The following is a 26009-nucleotide window of genomic DNA, read 5'->3' on the forward strand; positions in this document are numbered from 1 at the left end:
GCACATTTTTAGTTGCAGTTACTGATTAACTTGAGGCCAAGATAACAAAGGAACAAATTTAATACACCAGAAATGAATATAGTTGATCCTATAATAGGCCAAATCAACTCCATGTGCAATACCAACGACACGGGAAGGGAGGTAACTCTGTAACATCTGTGGACATGACAAAGTAATTTATAGATATGGTTTTATGTTTAAGGCAAGTAAAACAGGAAGACGCGTTCTCGCCTATGTATTTCTAAGTAATATAAATTCAGAATGAGTATGCATCCATGTATCAACAAATTTTGTTATTTTTCGTCAATGGACATGAGAAATAAAGTACACTGCGGCAACGACATGTCACAGTAACACCAGTAATATTAGATAAATAATACACCGTAGTAAGATACATAACACACTCTAGTTAGATAAATAATACACTTTAGTTTGTTTTACTAAACAATAGATTGAAAGAAATTCAGCTTAATTCATAAAGCTCAGGATTACGGAAATTTTTCATGTTCCGTGAATGATGAGGCTAGCGATAACGACAAAATTATTCATGTCTGAAATTCTAGCACGTCTTGTGCATTAATGTTCTGTCCCTAATTATATATAGATTGCCAGTTTAATCAGAGGGTTAATTGAAAGCTCGGTTAAATGTCTGTAATGTGTTCTTTAGAATGTTTAGGAGGTGAGAATGTGTTTAGGTAAACTGGCTCAATATGTGCATCATTCGACACAAACCTTTGACAAGTTAAAAACTATTTTTGAAATTTGATTTTATATGTGAAATTTGATTTTATATGTGATGTATAACATTAAGACAAATGGAACAGACTGGATAGGCGAGAACTGATGTAAATCTCATTTCAAATCAATTCTATTTTCGAGTAGTATCAATTGTCATTTGGCTACTTAATTGTAAACATCGTAATATCATCTACAACAGTACCATAACTTTCAATTCTATCAAATTCCTACCAGGACAAGATATCAGGATTCAATATCCACTATCAACAACCAGAATCCAGGCCTGATGTTGACAGTCGATGTCGTGGGCTGATGTTGAAAGTAGATATCCAGACCTGATGTTGAAAGTAGATATCCAGGCCTGATGTTGAAAGTAGATATCCAGGCCTGATGTTGACAGTAGATATCCAGGCCTGATGTTGAAATTCGATGTCCAGACCTGATGTTGACAGTTGATGTCCAGGTCTGATGTTGACAATTGATGTCCAGGCCTAATTTTGACAGTCGATGTCTAGGTATGATGTTGACAGTAGATGTTCTGACCTGATCTTGACAGTCGATATCCTGACCAGATGTTGAAAGTTGATGTCCAGGTCTGATGTTGACAGTTGATGTCCAGATCTGATGTTGACAGTTGATGTCCAGACCTGATGTTGAAAGTTGATGTCCAGACCTGATGTTGACAGTTGATGTCCAGATGTGATGTTGACAGTCGATGTCCAGGCCTGATGTTGACAGTAGATATCCAGGTCTGATGTTGACAGTTGATATCCAGGTCTGATGTTGACAGTAGATGTCCAGGCCTGATGTTGACAGTAGATATCCAGGCCTGATGTTGAAAGTAGATATCCAGGTCTGATGTTGACAGTAGATATCCAGGCCTGATGTTGAAAGTAGATATCTAGGCCTAATGTTGACAGTAGATATTTAGGCCTGATGTTGAAAGTAGATATCCAGGCCTGATGTTGACAGTCGATATTGTGGTATGATGTTGACAGTAGATATCTAGGCCTGATGTTGACAGTAGATATCTAGGCCTGATGTTGAAAGTAGATATCCAGGCCTGAAGTTGACAGTCGATGTCGTGACATGATGTTGATAGTCGATGTCTTGGCCTGATGTTGTCATACAAAAGAAAAAAATCATTTATCTATGATAAAGGAGGGGTGACTACAACAGGAACCCATAGAACAGCAAAGTTAGATTAGAGACAATAGCATAAATAAACTTGAGGAAAAATAAATAATCTACTTTTCGCAATATGTACAACTAGAATAAGACTAGAAAGAATAACAAATAAAAGAAGGGACAAGGACAGGAATAAAAGATACTTCAAAACTACAGAAACTTATCACTACCTACAACACCAAACGATGATGATATACAGGATCTGAAGTAACTCTAACACTACAGATATATACAACAGTAACCACACACTTTGTCAATAGGAGAGATCTGACATACAGGATATGAAACGTCACGAAGATAAATAGAAGTGTACAGCAGTAATGACCACAACCTACGTAAAATCATATTAGAATCAACACGATAACACGATATGAAAAGACTAAAAACAACATCAATGTTGAGAAGATATCAAGTAAATACAGGTTATCATTTCTTATATTTTTAACCGCGACCGTTCACTTGGGAAGCTATTCCTTCGCCGGAAACATTACGTTGATCGATTTCCCCTTCTAACCGGAAGGTATCAAGTAGCTTCTGTAAGTAAATACAATATTCGCTGACTTTAGCTTGAATGACACGAAGACTGGTCTGATAGTAAAATGATAAGTATTATACGGAATGACAGTTATAAAAGTGTAATTTATGATATTGCGACAGAGAGATTTTAAGAGAGTTGACCTTTTCATTTCTGACTTTTCACGAATTATTACATCTGGATGGCATAAATTTGTATAGCCCTGTTGACCCTGACCCTTATTAGAACGGAAGTCAGAAGACCTGCTGCCGATATTTATTAACCCACTTTCTCTGTTATCAGATTTCCAACAGGAAGTAAATAAGACTTTATAACACATCAATGACCGCTTTTATTGACCTTAGCTTAAACAGGACATTGGATCTAAACACCAAGCATTAGAAAATGTCCTGAAAGGTTTTCATGGAGATAAATGGGCACATTTGTAAACGATAATTACAACACTATTACTTTATTTTGTTGATCGTTCAGAACCCTACATAGGAATTTATAATGTGGGGTGACGTCACAACAATTTGTACGTAAGGGGAATTGCATTTGTATTTATAGTCGACCTCTTCAAACAATAATTGCAGTTACTGAAAATTTTGTACCGTTTTAAACGGTAAATATCTATATATTGTAGACAACTGATTTTTGTACTTGTTCTTCTAGTTGAGGTAGAATTTTTTTGTATAAATTGTCAAGCCAAGTATCTGGTAAATATATCTTTGCTATGTCTGAAGGTTGATGCCACACTGATTATTCTGTCGTGGTATATCCTGGCAAAGACCTGTATATTACCAATAGTATATAGTATAAAATGTCATGTTATCGGAATATATTGATCTGTTTACAGAAGTAAGTAATGATTTTGTCCTTTAACTGGTTTTTAGTGCCCTACTTTATAGGTTTGGTGTTTGATGTCATTGTTTAATATAGAGTAATTAAATATCTACAAAAAATAGCATGTGGTTATGATAGAATAATATATTATATCATCTACAATGATTACCTTGTGTTAATGTTAGAATATCATCTACAATGGTTACCATGTGTTTATGATAGAATATCATCTACAATGATTGTCATGTTTTTGTGATAGAATATTTTCTATAATTGTTACCATGCATTTATGTTAGAATATCATCTGCAATGGTTACCATGCGTTTATTTTAGAATATCATTTACAATGGTTACCATGTGCTTATGTTTGAATATCATCTACAATGGTTACCATGTGTTTATGTTTGAATATTATCTACAATGGTTACCATGTGTTTATGTTTAAATACAATCTACAATGGTTACCATGTGTTTATGTTTGAATATTATCTACAATGGTTACCATGTGTTTATGTTAGAATATCATCTACAATGATTACTTGGTGTTTATGTTAGACTATCATCTACAATGGTTACCTTGTGTTTGTGTTAGAATAGCATCTACAATGGTTACCATGTGTTTATGTTTGAATATTATCTACAATGGTTACCATGTGATTATGTTTGAATATTATCTACAATGGTTACCATGTGTTTATGTTTGAATACAATCTACAATGGTTACCATGTGTTTATGTTAGAATATCATCTACAATGATTACTTGGTGTTTATGTTAGACTATCATCTACAATGGTTACCTTGTGTTTGTGTTAGAATAGCATCTACAATGGTTACCATGTGTTTATGTTTGAATATTATCTACAATGGTTACCATGTGATTATGTTTGAATATTATCTACAATGGTTACCATGTGTTTATGTTTGAATACAATCTACAATGGTTACCATGTGTTTATGTTTGAATATTATCTACAATGGTTACCATGTGTTTATGTTTGAATATTATCTACAATGGTTACCACGTGACTATGTTTGAATATTATCTACAATGGTTACCATGTGTTTATGTTTGAATACAATCTACAATGGTTACCATGTGTTTATGTTTGAATATTATCTACAATGGTTACCACGTAATTATGTTTGAATATTATCTACAATGGTTACCATGTGTTTATGTTTGAATACAATCTACAATGGTTACCATGTGTTTATGTTAGAATATCATCTACAATGATTACTTGGTGTTTATGTTAGACTATCATCTACAATGGTTACCTTGTGTTTGTGTTAGAATATCATCTACAATGGTTACCATGTTTGTGTTAGAATATCATCTACAATGGTTACCATGTGTTTATGTTAGAATGTTATCTACAATGGTTACCACGTGTTTATGTTAGAATATTATCTACAATGGTTACCATGTGTTTATGTTTGAATACAATCTACAATGGTTACCATGTGTTTATGTTAGAATATCATCTACAATGATTACTTGGTGTTTATGTTAGACTATCATCTACAATGGTTACCTTGTGTTTGTGTTAGAATATCATCTACAATGGTTACCATGTTTGTGTTAGAATATCATCTACAATGGTTACCATGTGTTTATGTTAGAATGTTATCTACAATGGTTACCACGTGTTTATGTTAGAATATTATCTACAATGGTTATCATGTTTTTGATAGAAAAATCATCAAACGTCTACGAGGGATAACATGTGTTATATGTTATATGATAACATTCAATTATCATTCATTATCCTGAATAAATGTCTTTAATTTATTATGAAATTATATTGAATAATACAAAAATTGTCATATATAAATATATCAAATTCATTTATAATTTAAAAATTTCTCTACAGTATATTTAAAGGTAAAACATGAAAAAACCCATCCAAATCTAAAAGAATGGTTTTAAACATTTGGGAAAATGTAGCGCGTTCTTTGAAGTCCGATATATTTGACGTTTCGCTTGACAATAAGACGACACTATTTTGGATAGGTTGCTATAGGTAGTATTCATTCATTTTATGCTGTATTAAAACATCGCTTACTTAACTGTTTCAAACACCAGATTAGAGGAAACCAGATATTCATTAGTGAATTGTTTGTTAGAAAACAAAACTATCAAACTTTCGCGTTATATACGTCCAAACAAGGCAACTGAAGAGTGTTAATGCTAATGTTAAAACACCGATCTGATTGGTCAAAACTTTGAAGTTATATCATCGCTTTAAAGTTAAATCATCATTAATGAGGCTTTACAATAAAGTGATGATGTATGTTTTATCAAGATAATAAATTCACATATTTCAGTGGGGGAAATGTAATGAAAAATCAAAATAACACGTATATGATATAAGTAAAGGGCAGCACGATTTTATATGTATATTGATCAGTTTATATATGAAATTGAAATTGTTTATGGTTTTTTTTCGTATATAAAACTGATTATGTTTATAACTTGTCTCATGACTTTAATTTTATAAAATAGACCGTTAACACTTCTGAATTATGTATAATGTTTAATGTTTATATATGAAACTGACAATATTAAGGATTTGTGTATAACTACTGTGTTTAAATATAAAACTAACAATATTAATAATTTGTGTATAAAGACTGTGTTTATATATATAACTAACATTATTGATGATTTGTATATAAGGACTCTGTTTAGATATAAAACAAGCAATGTCAATGATCTGTGTAAAAAACTGTGTTTATATATAAAACTAACAATGTCAATGATTTGTGTATAAAGTCTTTGTTTATGTATAAACTAATAATATAAAGGATTTGTGTATAAAGACTGTGTTGATATATACAACTAGCAATGTCAATTATTGGTGTATAAAGACTTTATTAATATATAAACTTACAATATAAAGGATTTGTGTATAAAGACTGTGTTCATATATAAAACTAATAATAATAATGATTTGTGTATAGAGATAGTGTTTATATATAAACTAACAATGTCAATGATTTGTGTATAAAGACTGTGTTTATATATAAAACTAACAATGTCAATGATTTGTGTATAAAGACTGTGTTTATATATAAAACTAGCAATAACAATTATTGGTGTATAGAGACTGTGTTTATATATAAAACTAATAATAACAATAATTTGTGTATAAAGATAGTGTTTATATATAAACTAACAATGTCAATGATTTGTGTATAAAGACTGTGTTTATATATAAAACTAACAATAACAATGATTTGTGTATAAAGACTGTGTTTATATATAAGACTAACAATGTCAATGATTTGTGTATAAAGACTGTGTTTATATATAAAACTAACAATGTCAATGGTTGGTGTATAATGACCGTGTTTATTACAATTATTATTTACATTGTACATAGGTATTGATATTGTTAGGCAGCTCCATGAGGAGATTAGATGACACAAATTATGTCAGGTATAGTATATAAAGATACCGTATCTGTTGACAACTTGCACAACGTTGATAAAGACTAAGGCTCAGGTGACTAGTAACTCAGTTATCTTTTTCGTCAGCGATAGGTGATTCATTATACATCTTTACCACATTACCGGTTGTTATGTAAATATGTTACTCTCGAGAGATGTTTGTAATCCAACTTCTTCTGACTAACACGTGTAATAGCTAAACTAGAATAAGCTATAATGCTGATATTTTCATTTTTTAAACAAAGTGATATAAGGCTATCTTGTAAGAAACGACATTTGATAACTTACATATATAGTATTTCGAGATAGTAATTGTATCCTCATTTTATCAGGAGCTTTTTAAAAGAAGTTTTAACTCGAAATCGATAAAACCAAGAAGAAACGAATACAAGTAACATAAACACCATCAAAGTAATGTCACGTTTCCAGGTGTGAGCCCGGCTTATAACAACAAAGCCACCTGGCCCCGACTTCTTAGTTGTTAGAAAAAAATAGAGTTAACCGGTGTTTAGTGCAAAAATCGAATTAATCCTATCGAAAAAACTAACAGAGTTCAAGGCAAAATTAACATTAAAAGTATATCAATTTCATCTATCTCAAGAAATCAACACTGCTGTGAAATGATAAAGAATGTTCAAAATGTTTGAAATTGTTTAATATCCAAACAGTTTTTTGGTAAAAGAAGGTCTATTAACAATCTAGTCCACAAAATTCTATTTTGATGGAACTTTCATTTTGATTCATTTTATGTAGCTAATACCGACATATATATATATGTATCTGACATTTTATGAAAATATCATGCGATATTTGAAAATTATGAAATTTATTTAGGTATGCAGCTAGTGAAACCTCTCACCTTCAATTTTGTCGACCAGTTTTCAAACTTTAAGCCCTTAGCATCACTGTCGAATCCTAGAAGGACTAAACTGCTGTGTGATGCAGTTATAATGAATTATTCGACTCCACTTAGCTTGTACTGAAAAGAGCTATTCTCTACTGTTACATTTGTAAGGAATCGTCATGCCTGGGTACAGGCCGTTGATAGTTCTTAAAATCAAAACGAAAACAAATAATTTCTTTCTGCAAATATTTGTAATCTTACTAAGTATAGAAGAGGTTACTTTCTTGTATTTATAGTTTTGTTGAAACTGTTTCCCCATTTTGATAAGCCAGTTATCAAATGAACACAATTCAGTAGATGTATCCAAATCATACAGATATTATACGCCATTGTTTCTAACTTGATTTATCTGCACCATGTTTAGTCACATTTTCATATGACAAAACAAAACATGTTACCAGTTGTTAAGAATAGAAAACACATTTATATAACAACCACAACAATTAGACTAGCGATTACGAAATAAATGCAGAACTCTGGGATGTTTTTACGTACAGGTAACTTAACCTGACATTAACGTCCGCGCCCTGTTGAGAATTTCCGGATTGTTGACCTTTTCTGACAGTACAAATACCGACGATTAAATCTCCTCGGCTCTTTCCAACAAGGCCTCGTGTAAGGCGGTAATGGGTAAGTCTTGTGCTGTTTTTGTTTAGGTTGTATTGCACCGTTATTCAATGATGTTCATATTATAACGATATCTACATCTTTATCCTTATTTAGAAGCGTTAACATTGTGGTTCCGTATGTACTGGATTGATATGGTATGCCTAGAAAAAATATTTAATATTTGATTATTTCGTTTGTATACTATACATAACGAAAAGAATAGGAAACTGCATGTTTATGAATGAAAAATATGCTGAATCGGACGTATAACATATTCCAAGAGATATTGCTTTTTGGATCTTGAATCCAATAGCTAGAAAGAAACTGTCGGAACTAGCAAGTAATATTTGACACCCTTTTCTTATGGTAGAATGTCTGCGAGCAGCTCAATGGAAATAATCAACACATCATTTGTCGATTCAAACAATACTTTTATTTCATTTAGCAACAATAAACAATGCACATTGTGGATTTGAAAACAAACAGAAGACTTACAATAATTCATCATTTGTTAGTAATATTAGGTATGATCCGCTTACAAAATACTATCAGTTATAAAATCAAAGTCACATTTCTATATTAATTAATAGGGAATGCGGACTTGTTTTATATCTTACTGAAGGTACATTTTCAATGTTATAAGTTATAGGATGGCATAGTCTTCATGATACATATAAGACTTTCCAATGATATACGTTTAAAGCAAACCATTTTGTACATGCCCATTGACTTCTCAGTCTTGCTGTTGACAAGTTCTTTTTGTATTTCTACTACCCTACTGTCTGTAAATTACAGCCTTATACTTTCTATGTTGGCTGATTGTACATATAGAAACTGTGTGATTCGTATGATAAATTGGTAAAACCCATACGTTATCGATTTTTAAAATCCGGTTATGGAAAGATTTATCATCTATTATCGAGGCTATCTAGCTAGAGGAAACATCAGGGAAGATATCGCCAATCAGCAGTTAAAAACAATATATGTGAGGTGTACAATTGATCGCAATACCTGTGACATGCGTTGTTGATATCACCTGCAACAGGCAAAATCAATCACAACTCATGTTTTTGGCATCTTTTGCATTACCTGAGCACTACACTTAATGTAGACTGAGGATCTGTATATATCTATAAATCTAAATAATTATGAATAAATATAGGGTAATGCAATCTATCCACACTTTAGTGGACACAATGCACATGATTTTGTCAGAGGGGAAAAGTGGCGATTTTCCATTATTTCGTGTTTGCTGCTAAAACAACGTGAGACAGGTAAACAAAGCCATAACAATATCACGTAAAACTAGGAGAAAATGTGGATTAGGACAGACTTACACAAAATACCATTGAAAAAGTACATATAGGACCACGTGCTTTGGATAGGTATGTGTCTATCTTGCTGAGTAAATTTAGGGTCAATCAGGAAAACATTCAACAATGATAATAACATCGAAAAAAACAGACAGAATAACAAGCGTCGACGATCTCCAGCTTATATATTTCCCCAAAGCTATTACCGCGAGCATCTTTAACAACCAGCATCTGTAGAAGTCATGACTTTTTTCTGCTATTTATTTATCTATTCTTTTTTTCGTCATACTCGGATCCAGACCAACGTTGTAATATATGAGCATGTTAGATATGTGGTTATATAGACAAGCTACCTTTTTCTGAATGCAAATACCTTCATTTAAAATTGAATAAAATCCTATACAAGAAATAGGTTCGGTATTAAGGTATAGAATTAACAATATATAACAACTAAAAAATCATATACAAGAAATAGGTTCGGTATTAAGGTATAGAATTAACAATATATAACAACTAAAAAATCATATACAAGAAATAGGTTCGGTATTAAGGTATAGAATTAACAATATATAACAACTTAAAAATCCTATACAAGAAATAGGTTCGGTATTAAGGTATAGAATTAACAATATATAACAACTTAAAAATCCTATACAAGAAATAGGTTCGGTATTAAGTTATAGAATTAACAATATATAAACAATAGAAATGTGGAAGTGTAAAAGTAGAAGGAACAGCAAGCGATATCACCAGAAATAGAAACCCCAAAACTGACTTAAAAGTGACATTGGACGATACTTTGCAGTATCTAGCCTTCTCTTCTTTTTATTCATTCTTGAGGTAAAACTATGAAATTTTAATATTGATCATGAAAAAGACATTACGTTATGGAAATTATCAGAAAAAAACTTAAAATGGAACAATAATACCAAAAATGGATCAGTTGTTAAGATTAGAAGCTGTTAAGCTAAGGCAAGGCATAACAAGGTTGGCCGTTTGGTTAACAAAGCTTCCCGTTTTCTTTAAATATAAACAATTATCAGGAAACGTATAGAAAACCGCATATCATCTACAGTGACCTTCCGTAAAAATAACCTGATGGTATCAAAATTGGCATTTTCTAATGTAATTTTAGTAATATATTAAAATTACATATAGGTAACATACTATTAACAAAGCGAAGCATGTTAAGTACTCGTTTCCATATTTAGACTAAATAAATCAATTTACATTGGACCAACTTAATGCTCAGAATCATTAGGAAGTTAAGGAACTATTTACGATATTTTGTAAAGCTTCATTGATATTCATTCAAGGATTATCTTATTTGGTCGGACGAGTTGCCACAATTTTAGGCAGACTCTCTATAAATAATGCTTTCTCATTTCCTTATTACACAGTCAACACAGTGGACGACGACTGTGAAGACAAAAAAGATATACAAAATACTGCTAGTGCACTGTCATTTTATTGATCAGGAAAGATACCCTCTTCTTTTCAAAATGTATATTTTAACTTTAACATCAGAAACTTCCTTTTTCATTCGCTCTTTATGCAGCATATTTACTTGTTGGTCTACATTGTATTATCTTATTCTAATTCAGCTCATTGCATTAATTTGAAGACGAATTATATGAAAAGTTGCTACAGAACAAAAAAAATGTAATGTTATTGCTATTTAAATCAACATATTGATAAACAGTTGTCATATGCTTTTCCGAAATGAAAATGTACTTGAGTGAAGAACATAACAGACAATACTCTGTTTCACTATCATCTTGTCAGGTAATTTTGAAATATGAGTTTTATCTTAATGTTAACATGACATATGTATAATATCACAAACCCCAATTTAATCAAAAATAACACTTGCATGACCTTCGCTATTGATATGATCTGGTTGGGTGTGTTATTTAGATAGCCTTATCACCCGAATGTAATTTTTTTTATCAAACTTTATCTTTTTAGACAGAGAGGTCATCATGTAGTGTTTTGTATATATTGGTGATAAACACAACTCCCATGACACAGAAGTAGATAGTAATTTACAAGGAAGAGCCAATAGTGTCAAAATAATTATGCATCTTAGAAATTACAGTATGTTCACTTAGTAACGTTCCAATCCTATCCTGTTGATATTGTTTCCTGTCACAACTGACTTGATCTTGTACAAACATTTGGCTCTTCGTATAAAATTTATCTACGGTAGTGAATTAATTCCACCAACAATCTATATTTAGTAAATAATTTTTCTTTATGTACATAGTAGTAGTAGTAGTAGTGGGTAGTAGTGGTAGTAGTGGGTAGTAGTGGTAGTAGTGGTAGTAGTGGTGGTGGTAGTAGCAGCAGCAGCAGTAGTAGTAGTAGTAGTAGTAGTAGTAGTAGTGGTAGTAGCAGTAGTAGTAGTAGTAGTAGTAGTAGTAGTAGTAGTGGTGGTGGTGGTAGTAGTGGTAGTAGTGGTGGTGGTAGTAGCAGCAGCAGCAGCAGCAGCAGTAGTAGTAGTAGTAGTAGTAGTAGTGGCAGTAGTAGTAGTAGTAGTAGTAGTAGTAGTAGTAGTAGTAGTAGTAGTAGTAACAGCGGCAGTAGTAGTAGTAGTAGTAGTAGTAGTAGTAGTAGTAGTAGTAGTAGTAGTAGTAGTGGCAGTAGTAGTAATAGTAGTAGTAGTAGTAGTAGTAGTAGTGGCAGTAGTAGTAGTAGTAGTAGTAGTAGTAGTAGTAGTAACAGCGGCAGTAGTAGTAGTAGTAGTAGTAGTAGTAGTAGTAGTAGTAGTAGTAGTAGTGGCAGTAGTAGTAATAGTAGTAGTAGTAGTGGTAGTAGTAGTGGCAGTAGTAGTAGTAGTAGTAGTAGTAGTAGTAGTAGTAGTAGTAGTAGTAGTAGTAGTAGTAATAGTAGAAGTAGTAGTAGTAACAGCAGCAGCAGCAGCAGCAGCAGCAGCAGCAGTAGTAGTAGTAGTAGTAGTAGTAGTAGTAGTAGTAGTAGTGGCAATAGTAGTAATAGTAGTAGTAGAAGTAGTGGCAGTAGTAGTAGTAGTAGTAGTAATAGTAGTAGTAGAAGTAGTGGCAGTAGTAGTAGTAGCAGCAGCAGCAGCAGCAGCAGTAGCAGTAGTAGTAGTAGTGGTGGTGGTGGTGGCGGCGGCGGCAGCAGCAGCAGCAGCAGCAGCAGTAGTAGTAGTAGTGGTAGGAAGAGTACATCATAATGTGATAAATGATAAAATAACGAATATGCTTAATGCTTTTACGTTATTTACACACAGTTAGAGGAGGTGGATATTCAACCTCTTGTTTCGGTTTTCCCACTTACACCAGCTTTAGATTGTAAATTCCAGTATCACGCGACAGATTATTTATTCCTGACCATAACAGACATGCGCAATAAAAATTTGAACACCAGATAAAACTCAAGTTTAGCGGATGTATCGAAAAACTGGTGTTGGAGTTGGGAAGTAGGTATGGAATAGCATGTGGCTTCTACTTCTACACCCCAAAGATCTTAATAATGATATATACGCGATACCTATGCAAAAAGATAAATAAATTAGATAGGAAAATGGATAGATTAACAAGCAAACAAACACAAACAAAACAATTAAAGTTTATTTTAGTTCTACATTGTCCATACACATTAAATAATAAATAAGTTAATGAACAATACCAACATCCATGATACATCCCCATGATCAGTGCGCAAAGAAATGTAGCAGTTTCTTTTTATAATTATTGAAAAACAAACAAACACCACCTGTAAGTATTTACATTGTTTACATGATGATAATCCACCATTGTTTAACATAACACACAAGCTTACAATTTTCTAATCATAGTCATCAACAACGTTACTGTACAATTTCGTTAGTATATACAACAAGAACAAAGCAAATGCCGACATGGTAACTAGATCTTAATTTAAACTTAAAAACGAAGACAAATCATGAATCATGAATAATAGAAGAAAAAACCCAGATGAGAATATGACCAGTTATTACGGAAAAGTAAGTGCCTTTCTTCATCGATGACAACCGCCATGTAAAAGCTTGGTTAGGTCATACGAGTGATGTCCTAATCCATTTACAGTTCAAGTTACATATACTTAATTCGTTTAAAATACAAATACAAAATCTTTTGTTTAACTATTGTTTGTGTTTAATATAGATATGAAATAGTACAACACAAATATTTCAAAGCATAAAATGCAATATTTTTTCTTGTCACGTAGGTTTGGTACAATTTCTTTTTCGAAATAGATGATAGCTTTATGAAATATTTTATTTATGTTTGAACAAATTTGCATCATGATATTCAAATGCAAGATCATGACATTATCATAAAGAGACAAAATTGAGAAAAGGAGATATTGCATACCTGACCGATTTCAAATGAATATTTTTGTTGTTCATGTTTTGTTGGCAAAACTGTGATAAAAGAAAGATAAAACAGAGTACCTGATATCAGGACAGTTTGCAAAGTAGCCGAACACTATAATTTTACTATAGTATAGTAGTCTCTAACGAAATGGTTGGAGTAGTGGAGTATGTATGCAATTTTCAAAAAACTTCGATATTGACAAAACAAAACAAAAAAAAATTTAAAAAAAAAAAGCATTTTCCCTGAGGGAAATAAAAAATTTTAAATATTTTTCGTGATTTAAACATATCTGATCGTTTTGCTGAACCTAACGATTTAGGAAAATCTTTCACCTTAAATAAAAATGGTGTATTTCGAAATAATTTTGATTGTTGCGTGAGGTCAAATGCATTGATCAATCCAATTTGTACGCAATAACACAATCATTATTGAGGACAAAGACTACTCTTGTTTGTGATTTTACTACGAAAGCATCCCATGACTTAGTTGGAAATTTTTAATGATATGTTATCTTAGTGTTCCAATATAAATATCATTTCCATTTTTTGTTTTATTGTCAATTCTCAATTATCTCTTCGCGGCAAAATAATGGGGTTAGTGGGAGCAAAAATTCTAGTCCTTGATCAATAGTTAAGGTCATAGACTTCCAGGAGTTACAATCTGAATGCTGTGATATTTTTATTTACCAAGGTATATATCAACATTATCGTTTGAAGAGTCAAACAAAACCCCTTATTCTTATAAAATTGGTCTTTGCACTGCTGACCTACTTAACAATTTGTTAGGGAATAAAAACTACTAAAACATTACCAGTTTGCGGGTAAAATAACCACAAAAAGACCGTGTATGTAAGTATATTTCGGAATATATTTATTCCTGCTATTGAAAAGAATATACCAATTATCTACACGATCTAGAACACTTTCTTGTTTCCTTGTTCCTGGTTTCCGTAGCTCTTCCTTATCATAATTATAACCTGCAGCCAAGTTTAAACTCATTTTTCTAATGCCATAGTTCAGAATACGCAAGTCCTATACTTGTATACTTGTACGAAAATGACAAAAATATTGTACTACAGGTCTAGTACACCTCCCCAACTAGATTTCGACTTTTTAAAATCTCTTTCCCTTTTCCTTCAGTCTCCTAGTTTTCAAGCTTTAGACCCTTAGCATTACGGACGAGTCCAAGAAGGGAAAAACCAGGCTTACGATGCAGATTAATTCGTTATTTGGCTTTATTCGATATAATCGTAAATTATATTGCTATATACTTGTGCTTCTTTTAAACGCTTCCTTTCCTTGCAAATAAATAAAAGCACAGATACATATTGTATTTGTCTAGCATCTCTACGGTAAGGAGTAATAATCAACTAGTTATGAAAAGAAACAACATTATTACCGATGTAGGGTTTGTATTTGGAAATATTCATCTACGAATAGTTATATGGACGCTCTTGATGCGACCCTGATGACAGACCAAGTGGGTGATGTTTTTGATTCTATTGATTGACGCGCGTATTAAAACATGGGCATTATAGTTAGTGCGGAAACGAAATTAAGATAAGCACGTTATATAGTAAAATCTAGCAACAAATGTTTTGATGTATGACATGTACCTGTAATTGCCTGCTCTAAATTTGTTCAAATTCGTCGGTTTTCAAGAATTTTTGGGTTTTCTTCTGATGCGTTTTCTTCATGACATACTCTAACATTAGCCTATTGTCACCTCTCTTTCGTAAAAAAAAAATCCTAATGGCACCTATTTCTGTATCTATGTAGCGTCACTTAATGCATATGATATAGATGTGAATGTTTTCTATAAACTTCCTCTTTCGCATTAACTAGCACGAGACAAGGGAATGAGAGAAACAATCCACGTTTTACCAGCTTTTACACTCTCTGTGTCATCATCAGATGCGTTTATTGCATAATCTCCAAGCAGCATTTGGGATTTCTTTTGTGCCATTTCCCTGTGGCATTTTGGAATTTATTTTTTATAATCCCTTCAACAATGGGGATTTCGGTGATTTTGGTGTACTCTTTCTGTAGCATTGTTGACTTATTTTGTGCCCTTTCCTATAAACATTATTAGGTGCAACATCCCTTCAGCAGCAATTGGGATTTTGTAGCGCTATCTCCTTGTTGCATTGATGATCTGTATTGTACCATATCGTAGTATTTTGTGCTACCCCTTCAGCATTGGCGATTGGTGTTGTGCTATCTCCCTTCAGAATTGCAGATTTGGTGTCTTCTCTCTGTAACACTTGACTTTATCTTGTGTCCTCGAGACGAAGCAATCACGTTATTATTTTTTTCCTTCCCTGTATGTACATTGTTTTGTTCCCTTTCTTTCATTATAATGCCTTGATTTGACCCATGTTGTCCTTCAGCCTTTGTCATTTTCATGTGACCAGACAAACTTGTCAGGATAATGATATTTCAAAGTGACTTCACTTCAGAATATTTCTTGAATGACTACACTATTGATGTATATGTCGTACTTTAAAACCCACCTGTTTGCAACATTAGTTGTGCTATTGTCAATGCAGGAGTTGAAGGATGAATTGATTATCAAATACTACTTAGGTGCAAAACTATTTCAAGGCCCTGTTTGGAGAATCGTGTTTTATTCTGTTATATTTTCTCCAAATATACATTCATGTTACTTTCTAATACAATAAGTTACCTTTTTTAAACATACCCACTGTGTCTTTACAGAATACTGGAACCGGATACTCTAGGTATGGCGGCAGTCTCTTTCACCACAGAGAGATCCACAAAGGAGTCAAATAACTTCATTCGGCTTTGCCAATTACTTCTTGATGTTGGCACAAAGGTCCTTCATGATAAATTTGATACATTGGTACCTCCTTGTGAACTTGCTGATTTCTTGTCAAGCAATAAATCAATTCTAAAGAAAAAACCAAGTATCGGAGGGCATGGAAGAGCTAAACTCTTTCCGTCAGACGGTGAGCCGTGTTCAAAGGTATTCGACATTTCCCTGATATACGTTCTCTTTAGGGAAACCCGTATTACTAATGACGATGGTATCTCTAGACCTTTGATCGCACCACCCATGCTGGGTTGGGGTGTCAAACCAGATTCCTCCGATTCTAGTGACGCAGCAAACATTGAACGCTTGCGTCTCGCTCGCAACGATCTCTACGGTCATAAACTGAAAGCTGCAATCAGCAATGAGGAATTTGAGGAAACCTGGGGGGAACTCTATACGGCGGTGATTAGTATAGGAGGTGCCAAATACAGACACGAAGTCGACAATATTCAAAAGCGTAAGTGTATAATTATTACATTGTGTGTATGTCCCAATATTATGCTTGCGTGTTTTGGGTATATCGATCATTTTTTTGTAAAGAATGTTTCTAAAACTTTGTTATAAGAATGTTCAGTGGCAGATTCGACATCCTATTGTTCGCTCGTTAAGAAAATCATAATTAAGATACATTTCTGTAGATTGCAATTAATCTTACATAAGAAAATCATAGTTTTATAAATACTTATCATGCTAGACTGATCAACTCCTAAATGTTTCCTGTCTGAAATAAAAAAAAATACTCATAATAACTTCGTTGGTTTTGACGATGGTCGACATATTATGCATGTAATAATCACTCTAGATAACAAACCGCGGTTATTACCTAGTCTCTTATCTGTATTAGCTGGCATTAGTAGGTGACAAATATTTCTGTGTTATTGTTTACAGACACAATGCCAGCTGAGATCAACGTGCCTCATACCACAAGTAAGTTTTTCATTGCTTTAAAGTACACAATATAAATTTGATATTATAAATGTCATATTGATGACAGGTGACATTTTTTCACATGAAACAACAACTTACAATCAGAGAGGTATATGAACACACAAAGTCCTGGTATTGTCTTCTTGTCACGTGTTAATACAATAATCTCTTTTCCTGGTGTTTTCAAGTGATTTATAAACTGGTGTCTTTATTCAAAGATGGAGGAATGGAGTGTTTTTTAAACAAAATGTTCTATACAAAGAGTTCACTGCGTTTTTGAATTATGGATCAATAGCATAGAAAAAGACAGACCGTGTTATCTTATTATTGATCGCTATACTTTTGACATTTGCAATGGCCTCTTTTAGTAATTTCCTACATCGCCGCATTAGCCAATCAAACGTGACGTTACGAAATTACGTAGAAATATTTGTTACGAGGTGACAACAAAAAAATGTCCAATGAAGATGTTCTTTATCGACCGGATTAAAGCATAAATAAAAATGTTATAAGCAAAATTTTTGTTTCCCTATAGGAACAGTGTTATTTCACTAATGGTTTGACTATATATAGTGTACTATACTCTGATATTCAGCAAGAAACGGAGGTATTTCAGTACAAATTAAGACTCAAATCCTTTAAATTAACTGTATACATATTTTAGTTACGTGGTAGTTATCGTGAGTAATGAACATTTACCGTCGTTTAAACGTTTCTTTCGACTAAAAGCAACTTTATTTATGTGTTGTGGATATTTATAAATCAGACACATTTAAAATCGCTGGTGTATTGTTTCTGTTACAAACGGCAATACATCCTGCTTGATGGGCACCTGCTTGTATTGATGGGCCAAAAGAAATAACTTACATGCTTGATTTGATAAGCTTGCAATCAGAGCTTCAGTGACGTAAGGTTCTTATTCATCCTTATCACCGTTTTTCTATTTAAAAGTTCGAAAAGCTTAATTTAATGAAAGTAAGCTGATTATGTTTCAGAGCTGATGCAGGTGCTTATTGAGAAAAGAGGCGAGGAGGACAAGAAGTTTGTGGAGACTCGTGCCTATCGTCGGATTGAAGAGGAAGTAGACCGAACTGGTACTGTTTTGATTGTTGGCAACTCTGGCGAGGGAAAGACATCGTGTGCGTGGCACCTCATTCTGCGCCGTCTTGTCGCTGGCGACAACCTTGTCATAATTGACTCGGCAGATGACTGGCGTAAAAAATGGGACGCTAGCAAAAAACAAACGATATTCGTGGACAATTGTTTTGGGGAGTCTTGTGCTATTCCCGAACGCGCAGAAGCCTGGCAACGTCTACAGGAGGACCTCCGAGGTTGTATCAACAACAATGACACAACGGTCATCGCTACTGTCCGTACGTATATCTACAGAGACTTGAAGGCAACGGTCAACCGCTTTCATCTGTTTGGAAAGGCCATTGATATTTCTTGTCCAGATTTGCGTCTCTCGTCATCTGAAAAGCTTCAGATGATTCGGAGCCATTTGCGCGACAAGGATATTGTGTTGAATGCAAAATCAATTGAAATGTTAACACTATGCGATACCCCATGTTTCCCGTTGTCCTGCAGACTTTTTGCATCTGACGAGATGTTTCGAGCAAAAGGTGAAAGATTTTTTCTCCAACCCGTTTCACAGTTACGTGAGGAGCTTGTCCAGCTTTCAAGAAGAGACAGTGTCGCGTTTTCAGCATTGATCTTGCTGCTTGTGAATGATGGTCATCTACTGTTTGATAACCTGACGCCAAGTGAATCTACGTTTAATAAACCTCCGAATGGATGTTTTGAAAGACTTAACTTTATATTCTGTGGTGCCAAACCTACAGTCAACTGGGTAGCGGAGAAACTCGAGTCAATAAAGACATCACGAAAATTACCTAATCTAACCTTGTTCGATATAAATCGAGCGATCGAAAAACTCCGTGACTCACACGTCACAGTTACTGATACTGGCTACAAGTTTGTACATGCGTCTCTTCTGGAAGCGGTAGGTGTTGTCCTGGCAAATGAAGACGCAATGTTTGTACTGAAACACTGCAGTGCCCATTTTATTCAACAACACGTACGGATTCAGTCTTTCCCTGATGTCGCGGAGGACACCATAGTAAGATTGCCAGAGATCTACCACAAAGAACTCGCCAGGCGTTTTACGGATGATGTCATAAATGGAGATATAGATACTGTCTTCCAAAACCCCTCCATCAGTGATCTTTCATTCTCTATTCGTTGGTGTCTGCACATTTCAAATATGGAGCGCACAAAACAGCTGAAATTTTTCAAAAGTGTGGATAAGAAGGGATATACATTGCTTTATTGGGTTGGTCGTACTGGTAATCTTTCACTGTTGAGGCAGTTTTTACAGAATGAGGAGCCAACAACAGATTGTATTCATGGCGCATGTTTCAGTGGAAATTTAGAAGCCGTTAAGTACGTGCTTGGTAAAGATGTAAGCACACACATCGTCGACGCCGGGGGTAGGACGCCATTGATAATCGCTTGTCAAACAGGTAATTATGACATGGTCAAATTACTTTTAAACCACGGGGCCGACGTTAACCAAGAACAGGAGTCATTCGGGACACCTCTTCACTACGCATGTTGGAGCGGCGATAAACACTTAGTCAGTGTGTTGTTGGAAAACGGTGCAAAATCAAACGTAGTCACATATGGTGGTTGGCCTGCTATTTACTTCAGTGGCAGCGAAGAAAACGCCAAAATTGTACAAATGCTTTTGAAACGTCAAAACTCGATCAACATCACTGCAAACAGAGGTTGGTATCCCTTACACCTTGCTGCTGGTAAAGGTTATATGGACATTGTCCATATACTGATAGAGAGTGGTGCCGACATCAACATAGCGACCACTAAGGGTTGGAGTCCACTATTGTGCGCCACACAAAAAGGTCGGCATACCGTCGCGAGTTTGCTTGTACAAAATGGCGCGGATTACAATCAATCGGACTATTTCGGGGTATCATGTCTCCATCGGGTGTGCTATGACGGCTATGACCTAGTAGCTAAGGTCCTCATACAGGGAGGTGCTGACGTCAACATCAGGTCAAAGGTCGGCTACACGCCACTCCACTGCGCATGCGATGCAGGCCATAAATCACTTGTAGAGCTTCTGTTACAAAATGGCGCAGACATAAACGCTGAGGGACATAACCAAAAGACACCGGCCAAAGTAGCACAGATTAAGAACAGGAAAGAAATCTTGGAGCTTCTGACAGATGGACGGTCAAAGAAAGACATTCAATAGCAACTCCGTGGCTAAGGCTACAGGTCATGATAACTACAAACTGTCGCTGTTTACACATGTTTACCAAGGCATCACTATCTTAGTTCGGTATATGCGTCACTATGTATATATTTCCACATTTCTCTACATTATGTGTTGAATCACGCCATTAAATAAATAATGTAAGTAATTTATTGATGACGTCAGAGAAATAACTCAACATCCATGGAGCAAACGTGATTCGTGATGAATGTGATTTTAAAATGTTTTGTATCGAAACTCATAGATTAATTTTAGAGACGAAATTAATGCATGTAGATTGATTTTAGAGATAATCAGTCCTGATGATTATGTTTTCTGAATGATTTTGGTATCAAATTTAATAATTTTATTTCAAGAGATCATCCGTCGGGAATATAAATCTTCAAAATGGTAGACAATCATGAAGACTGAAATTAGTATCTGTTTTAGGTTGTAAATGTAATTGTTTCTAACGTAAAATACGTGTAGCAACCTTCATCTAGTCTATTTTCGATTCCATGATTTGGCTTTTGAATGGCTTATTTCATAAAACGTAAAATGTGGACATTTAAAATATTTTTCACAGTTCACTTGACGAGGTTTGACGAGTGATAGCTTCTTTCCCAGGATGAACCATGATCGTATTTATGACCAATAAATTAAATTATTGAAACTTAAATTTTTCCCAAACAAGTAGATTGTATAAACATTGTATATTTATTGTACAATCAATCCTACTGTCTACACATTTCATATTGTTTCTCATTTTGACGGCGCTTTCATTAGAACAATGTCTGTACGTACACCTCTCCTAGTTTTACCTTGCCCATACAAAGTAAAACACTTGATACATTTACAATTAGTCTTTAAACGAGAATTTGCCCTTGAGCTATATAAACTTGGTCAAACCGAATTTATAGCTATTCATCATTTGAGCTTATTTTTCATAACTTTCAGTTATGTTTAGTTATTCATTGGAAATTCAGAAAACTGAGTACAGTCATCATTCCGAGTGAAAAAAACAACGTGCTCAATCACTTCTGTTACCATGTACTATTGGAATTAAATGAATTGTCACTTTTACTTTGTTATCTGTTTACTTTTTAAAAGCTGGTGTTATCAGATCAGAGTGACACTGTTGTCAAGCCATTTTTGCAAAAGTAATATTTGGTTAAAGTCTCTACATCATTCAATGTGCAGCAGCTGAATAGATCTACTCCATCCAACATCGATATCTACTCTTCTGGTCACATTAAGATATCACCTTTTACTCCATAGGACGGAAATAGCCATACTTCCGGTCATTTTAACATATCACTTTCTACTCCATAGGACAGAAATATCCACACTTCCGGTCGCGTTAAGATGTCACTCTCTACCCTATGGAACAGAAATATCTGCTGTCCATTGCATGAATGGAGAAAAGCGAGATCTTCTCTAAGTGTGAAGTGTTGAATTTTATTTATTTATTTATATTTTAGATTGTCAATGCACTACAAACAATTGGCAAAATTGGTTTGAATAAAAAATATCAAGCTGCTCCATCTTGAAATACAAATACGGCGAATATTTTCACAATCCCCCTTTTTTACCGGAAAATAAAACACGCAATAAATAACTTGACGTGATGTGGTAGAATGCCATTTTAGCTAGTGTTCGATCCCTTATGAATTCAGTTGCAGTTACCTCCCTTGCATTAGTATCTTAAAGGATATATATCAAAACTGGGAAATAATGAACCGACCGCTTATTTATCCCATCATTGTTTGTCCTCCAACATTACATATAACTGTCGTCAAGTTGTGCATTGTTTGATTGCAGGTAGTGCATCATAGAAGTTAAACAAGTCAGTACATTTAGGAAACAATGACGCGTCCTATTCCCTCGGGAAATAAAAAAATGCACGGTTGTATTAGTTTACGTTGTATTGTTTACGGACCAAATGTGGAATAGATTGATATCTACACACACATTCTTCTTTTCTTTTATTGGTATAAAGATACTTCACTTAATCTGCGACACACTGAAACTTGAAATATTTTTAAGGTAAAAAATGTCCCGTTGAGTATTTGGACATCTTTGGACGAATATTGTTGTTAGGACACCATATTATGAGGAATACATTCCCTTAAAGAATCATGAACGATGTAAGGATACAAGATATAAAGAATTTTTCAGTATTCAGCTACCTATGGAGATGAATTTAAAGAATTTATCAATAATGCCTCCCTGAAGGAACCAGTATATAATGTAATTTACAAGTAATTTTACAGGGAATAGCTCTTTACCTTTCAAATACACGTTGGATAAAGTGGCCATAGAAAAAAAAAGATTAGGGCGATAAACCACGTAGCCAAACTTACATGCAAGACCTGGGAAACTTTGAAAGAAATATCTAAAAAAAACAAATCTAATCCCAAGAAAATATGGCAGTACGTTGATTCTTAGAGTAAGAATAAGGCTGGAATTGGAGGCTTATAGACAAAACCCTACAGACCCGAAATCAGCAAAAACTAATAACATTACAGAAAAGGCTAACATTATCCAAATAGTGTATTTACAGTAGAGCCAGAAGAGGAGGTACCAAGTCTCGAACGAAAAAACTTAAGACACCTCTCAGCAGTATAGAGATAAATGAAGATGAAATCAACAAGTTACTTAAAGGGCTAAAGCCAGATAAATCTCCAGGTCCAAATAGTATACACCCCGGCTAATTAAGGAGACAGCAGACACTGTCAAAGTTCCAATTACAAGATTATCCAGACAGTAGTTAAAATCGGGAACGATCCCAACAGCTTGGCCGACTGCAAACATAAGAGCCATACACAAAAAAGGAGTGTCTCCCTTACAGGCAACTACAGATCCATAAGCTTCACGTCAATAGTGTGTAAAACAATTGTGAAGCTAATCAGATCACACATTACAAAGCACATGCTAACTAACTCACTATTTACCAACAAGCAGTATGGTTTTAAGCCAGGACGGTCACCAGCCTTGCAGCTCTTAAATGCTTTTAGAGAATGGACAAAAGCCCTTGATAAAGCCCTAGATGTGGAATTATGTCCTTAGATTTTAGAAAAGCCTTCGCCACAGTCCCTCACCACAGATTGATGAACAAACTAAGGACATATGGGATCCATGGAACAGTTCCATATACTGGACACACATTCCCCAGAGAAACATGCTTCATCGATTCCCTCAAACTGTTATTTGTCATATACTTTTCCACAATGATCTCTTCCAAGCACTTTTGATTATTTTTTGATATGCTTACCATCGATTCTGTGCGAAAAAAATTAATAAAAAGATACATTTAAGGACTATTGATTTTTGTTTTAATCCTTACAAAAACTTAAAAACACTGTGAATTTAGCATCCTATCTTTTACATGTGTTTACCAGATGTCGTCCAATTCCTCCAGCAGCCGGTCTATGTCCGACGCCAGGTCATCTTTGTGTAATACTTTCAGACCTTGGTTTCTTTCTAGACTCGAGGCCATACTCATATCCTTGATGGTATGCTCGTTCTGCTGCAGTCTATCGCTAAGATTGATGGGAACCGTTTCCATGACCCTATCCGCGATATGCTCAAGACTTCCCTTCTTCTTGTTTTGACTACCTGGCATAATGTTTTTCTCTTTGTCTGCGGGATTTATTTCATTTCCCGTTGCACAACTTTGGCTGATTGTGTGAGTGTCTTGAATGATATAAGCATCCCTCCTGTTATTGATGACCGAGTCCGGAGACTTCATGGTGGGTTTTGTGTTTGGATCAGCTCTATTCTCGGGTGTGCGAAGTGGCGGTTTCGGCGTCGGAACATATCGCTGAGGTTCACAAGGTTCGCAGCTGTCTGTTTGTAGTGAAGGCAGTATCGATAACCTTTTGTATAGAATGGGGAAGCGGTATGCCATTTCGGCCTCGTACTCGTCGTCTGAGATTGACGGGTCCTTGTAAGCAGGACGATTGGCAATTGGGCGTGTGTCAAGCGTTTGTTCTACATTGAAGTTTAGCGGTGAACGCGTATTACCGAAGCCCCAGAATTCAGAATCAGTTGGGCTTGTTGAAGTGTCTTCGGGTACTTCATTTCTTTGGAAATTATTCTGTAAACGAGGACTTTGAGCAGACGCACATTTAGACTTTCCCGCTTTCTTTTTAATGTCACATGATTCACTAGTCGAAGTCTTCTTATCTTTACGCTTCTTTTTCCTTTCATGCTTTGCGTTACTTAAATCAAGGGGGTCTAAAGATGGCTTCTTGTTCGCCGTAAACTTCAAAGAGAAATCAATGTATTCATTCGTGCTCTTTAAACCCTCGCAGCAGCTAACATCATCCGGGGAGGGCGTACTGGACTTTGCAGCATCTCTTTTCTCGCTGGCCTCTTTCTTTTCTTCCTTGTCGTTATGTGACTTTTTAAACCACTTTCGTCTGGGCTTTTGTTTGAATTTCGTTGATTCATCAATAACCTCATTTTGTTGTGAGAACACTTGTATCTGAGCTTCTGTCCATGGACCTTCCATGATATCGTCCATAGATTGAATCAGATGGGGTCCACACGCCCCTGTTATATGTGGACCGCCATCTAAGTCTGTTGTTACATGACTGTTTTGAGTGTGGTGTTCTATGACGTCATATCGTTTTGTGACGTATGGTTGCGAAACAAATCGTGGAATGTTAGCGTAATATTTTGATTCGCGGCCTATTTGAGAGGTAAATTTTGCTCAGTAACGATATTATTTCAAGAAAACCATTTGATAAAACATATCATTTCTATAAAATGGGAGACGGATATGTGAAATCTGGAAATTTCCGACAACTCGCCTTTATATTTCGAAATAGATGACGTTGATAAATCCCTATCACATACAACCGAACCAGCGTCATTTAAAAAATCACAAAAATCAATCCTGGATGAGTTACCGTTAATGGAGTATCGTTAGAGTGTCATTTATACATTTATTGGTTCTCTTATACAACATACCTTATATAGAATTCCAACAAAGTCTGGTAACGCATATAATTCGTGCAAATACACAAAACAATCAACACATAG

The 26009-nt window shown here is 34.6% G+C and overlaps 1 protein-coding gene across 1 annotated transcript; it reads left to right on the forward strand.

The window, feature by feature from the left end:
• The first annotated feature begins 16669 nt into the window (after window positions 1-16669).
• Window positions 16670-20960, forward strand: LOC132555900 (uncharacterized). Its single transcript, XM_060220279.1, has 3 exons — window positions 16670-17216; window positions 17648-17686; window positions 18682-20960. The coding sequence occupies exons 1-3, from the start codon at window positions 16670-16672 to the stop codon at window positions 20958-20960; spliced, it is 2865 nt and encodes a 954-aa protein (XP_060076262.1).
• The last annotated feature ends 5049 nt before the right edge of the window (window positions 20961-26009 follow it).

Source organism: Ylistrum balloti, unplaced genomic scaffold, assembly GCF_031769215.1.
Source record: "Ylistrum balloti isolate Yb309-2 unplaced genomic scaffold, AGI_CSIRO_Ybal_v1 Utg370524, whole genome shotgun sequence".
Taxonomy (NCBI): domain Eukaryota; kingdom Metazoa; phylum Mollusca; class Bivalvia; order Pectinida; family Pectinidae; genus Ylistrum; species Ylistrum balloti.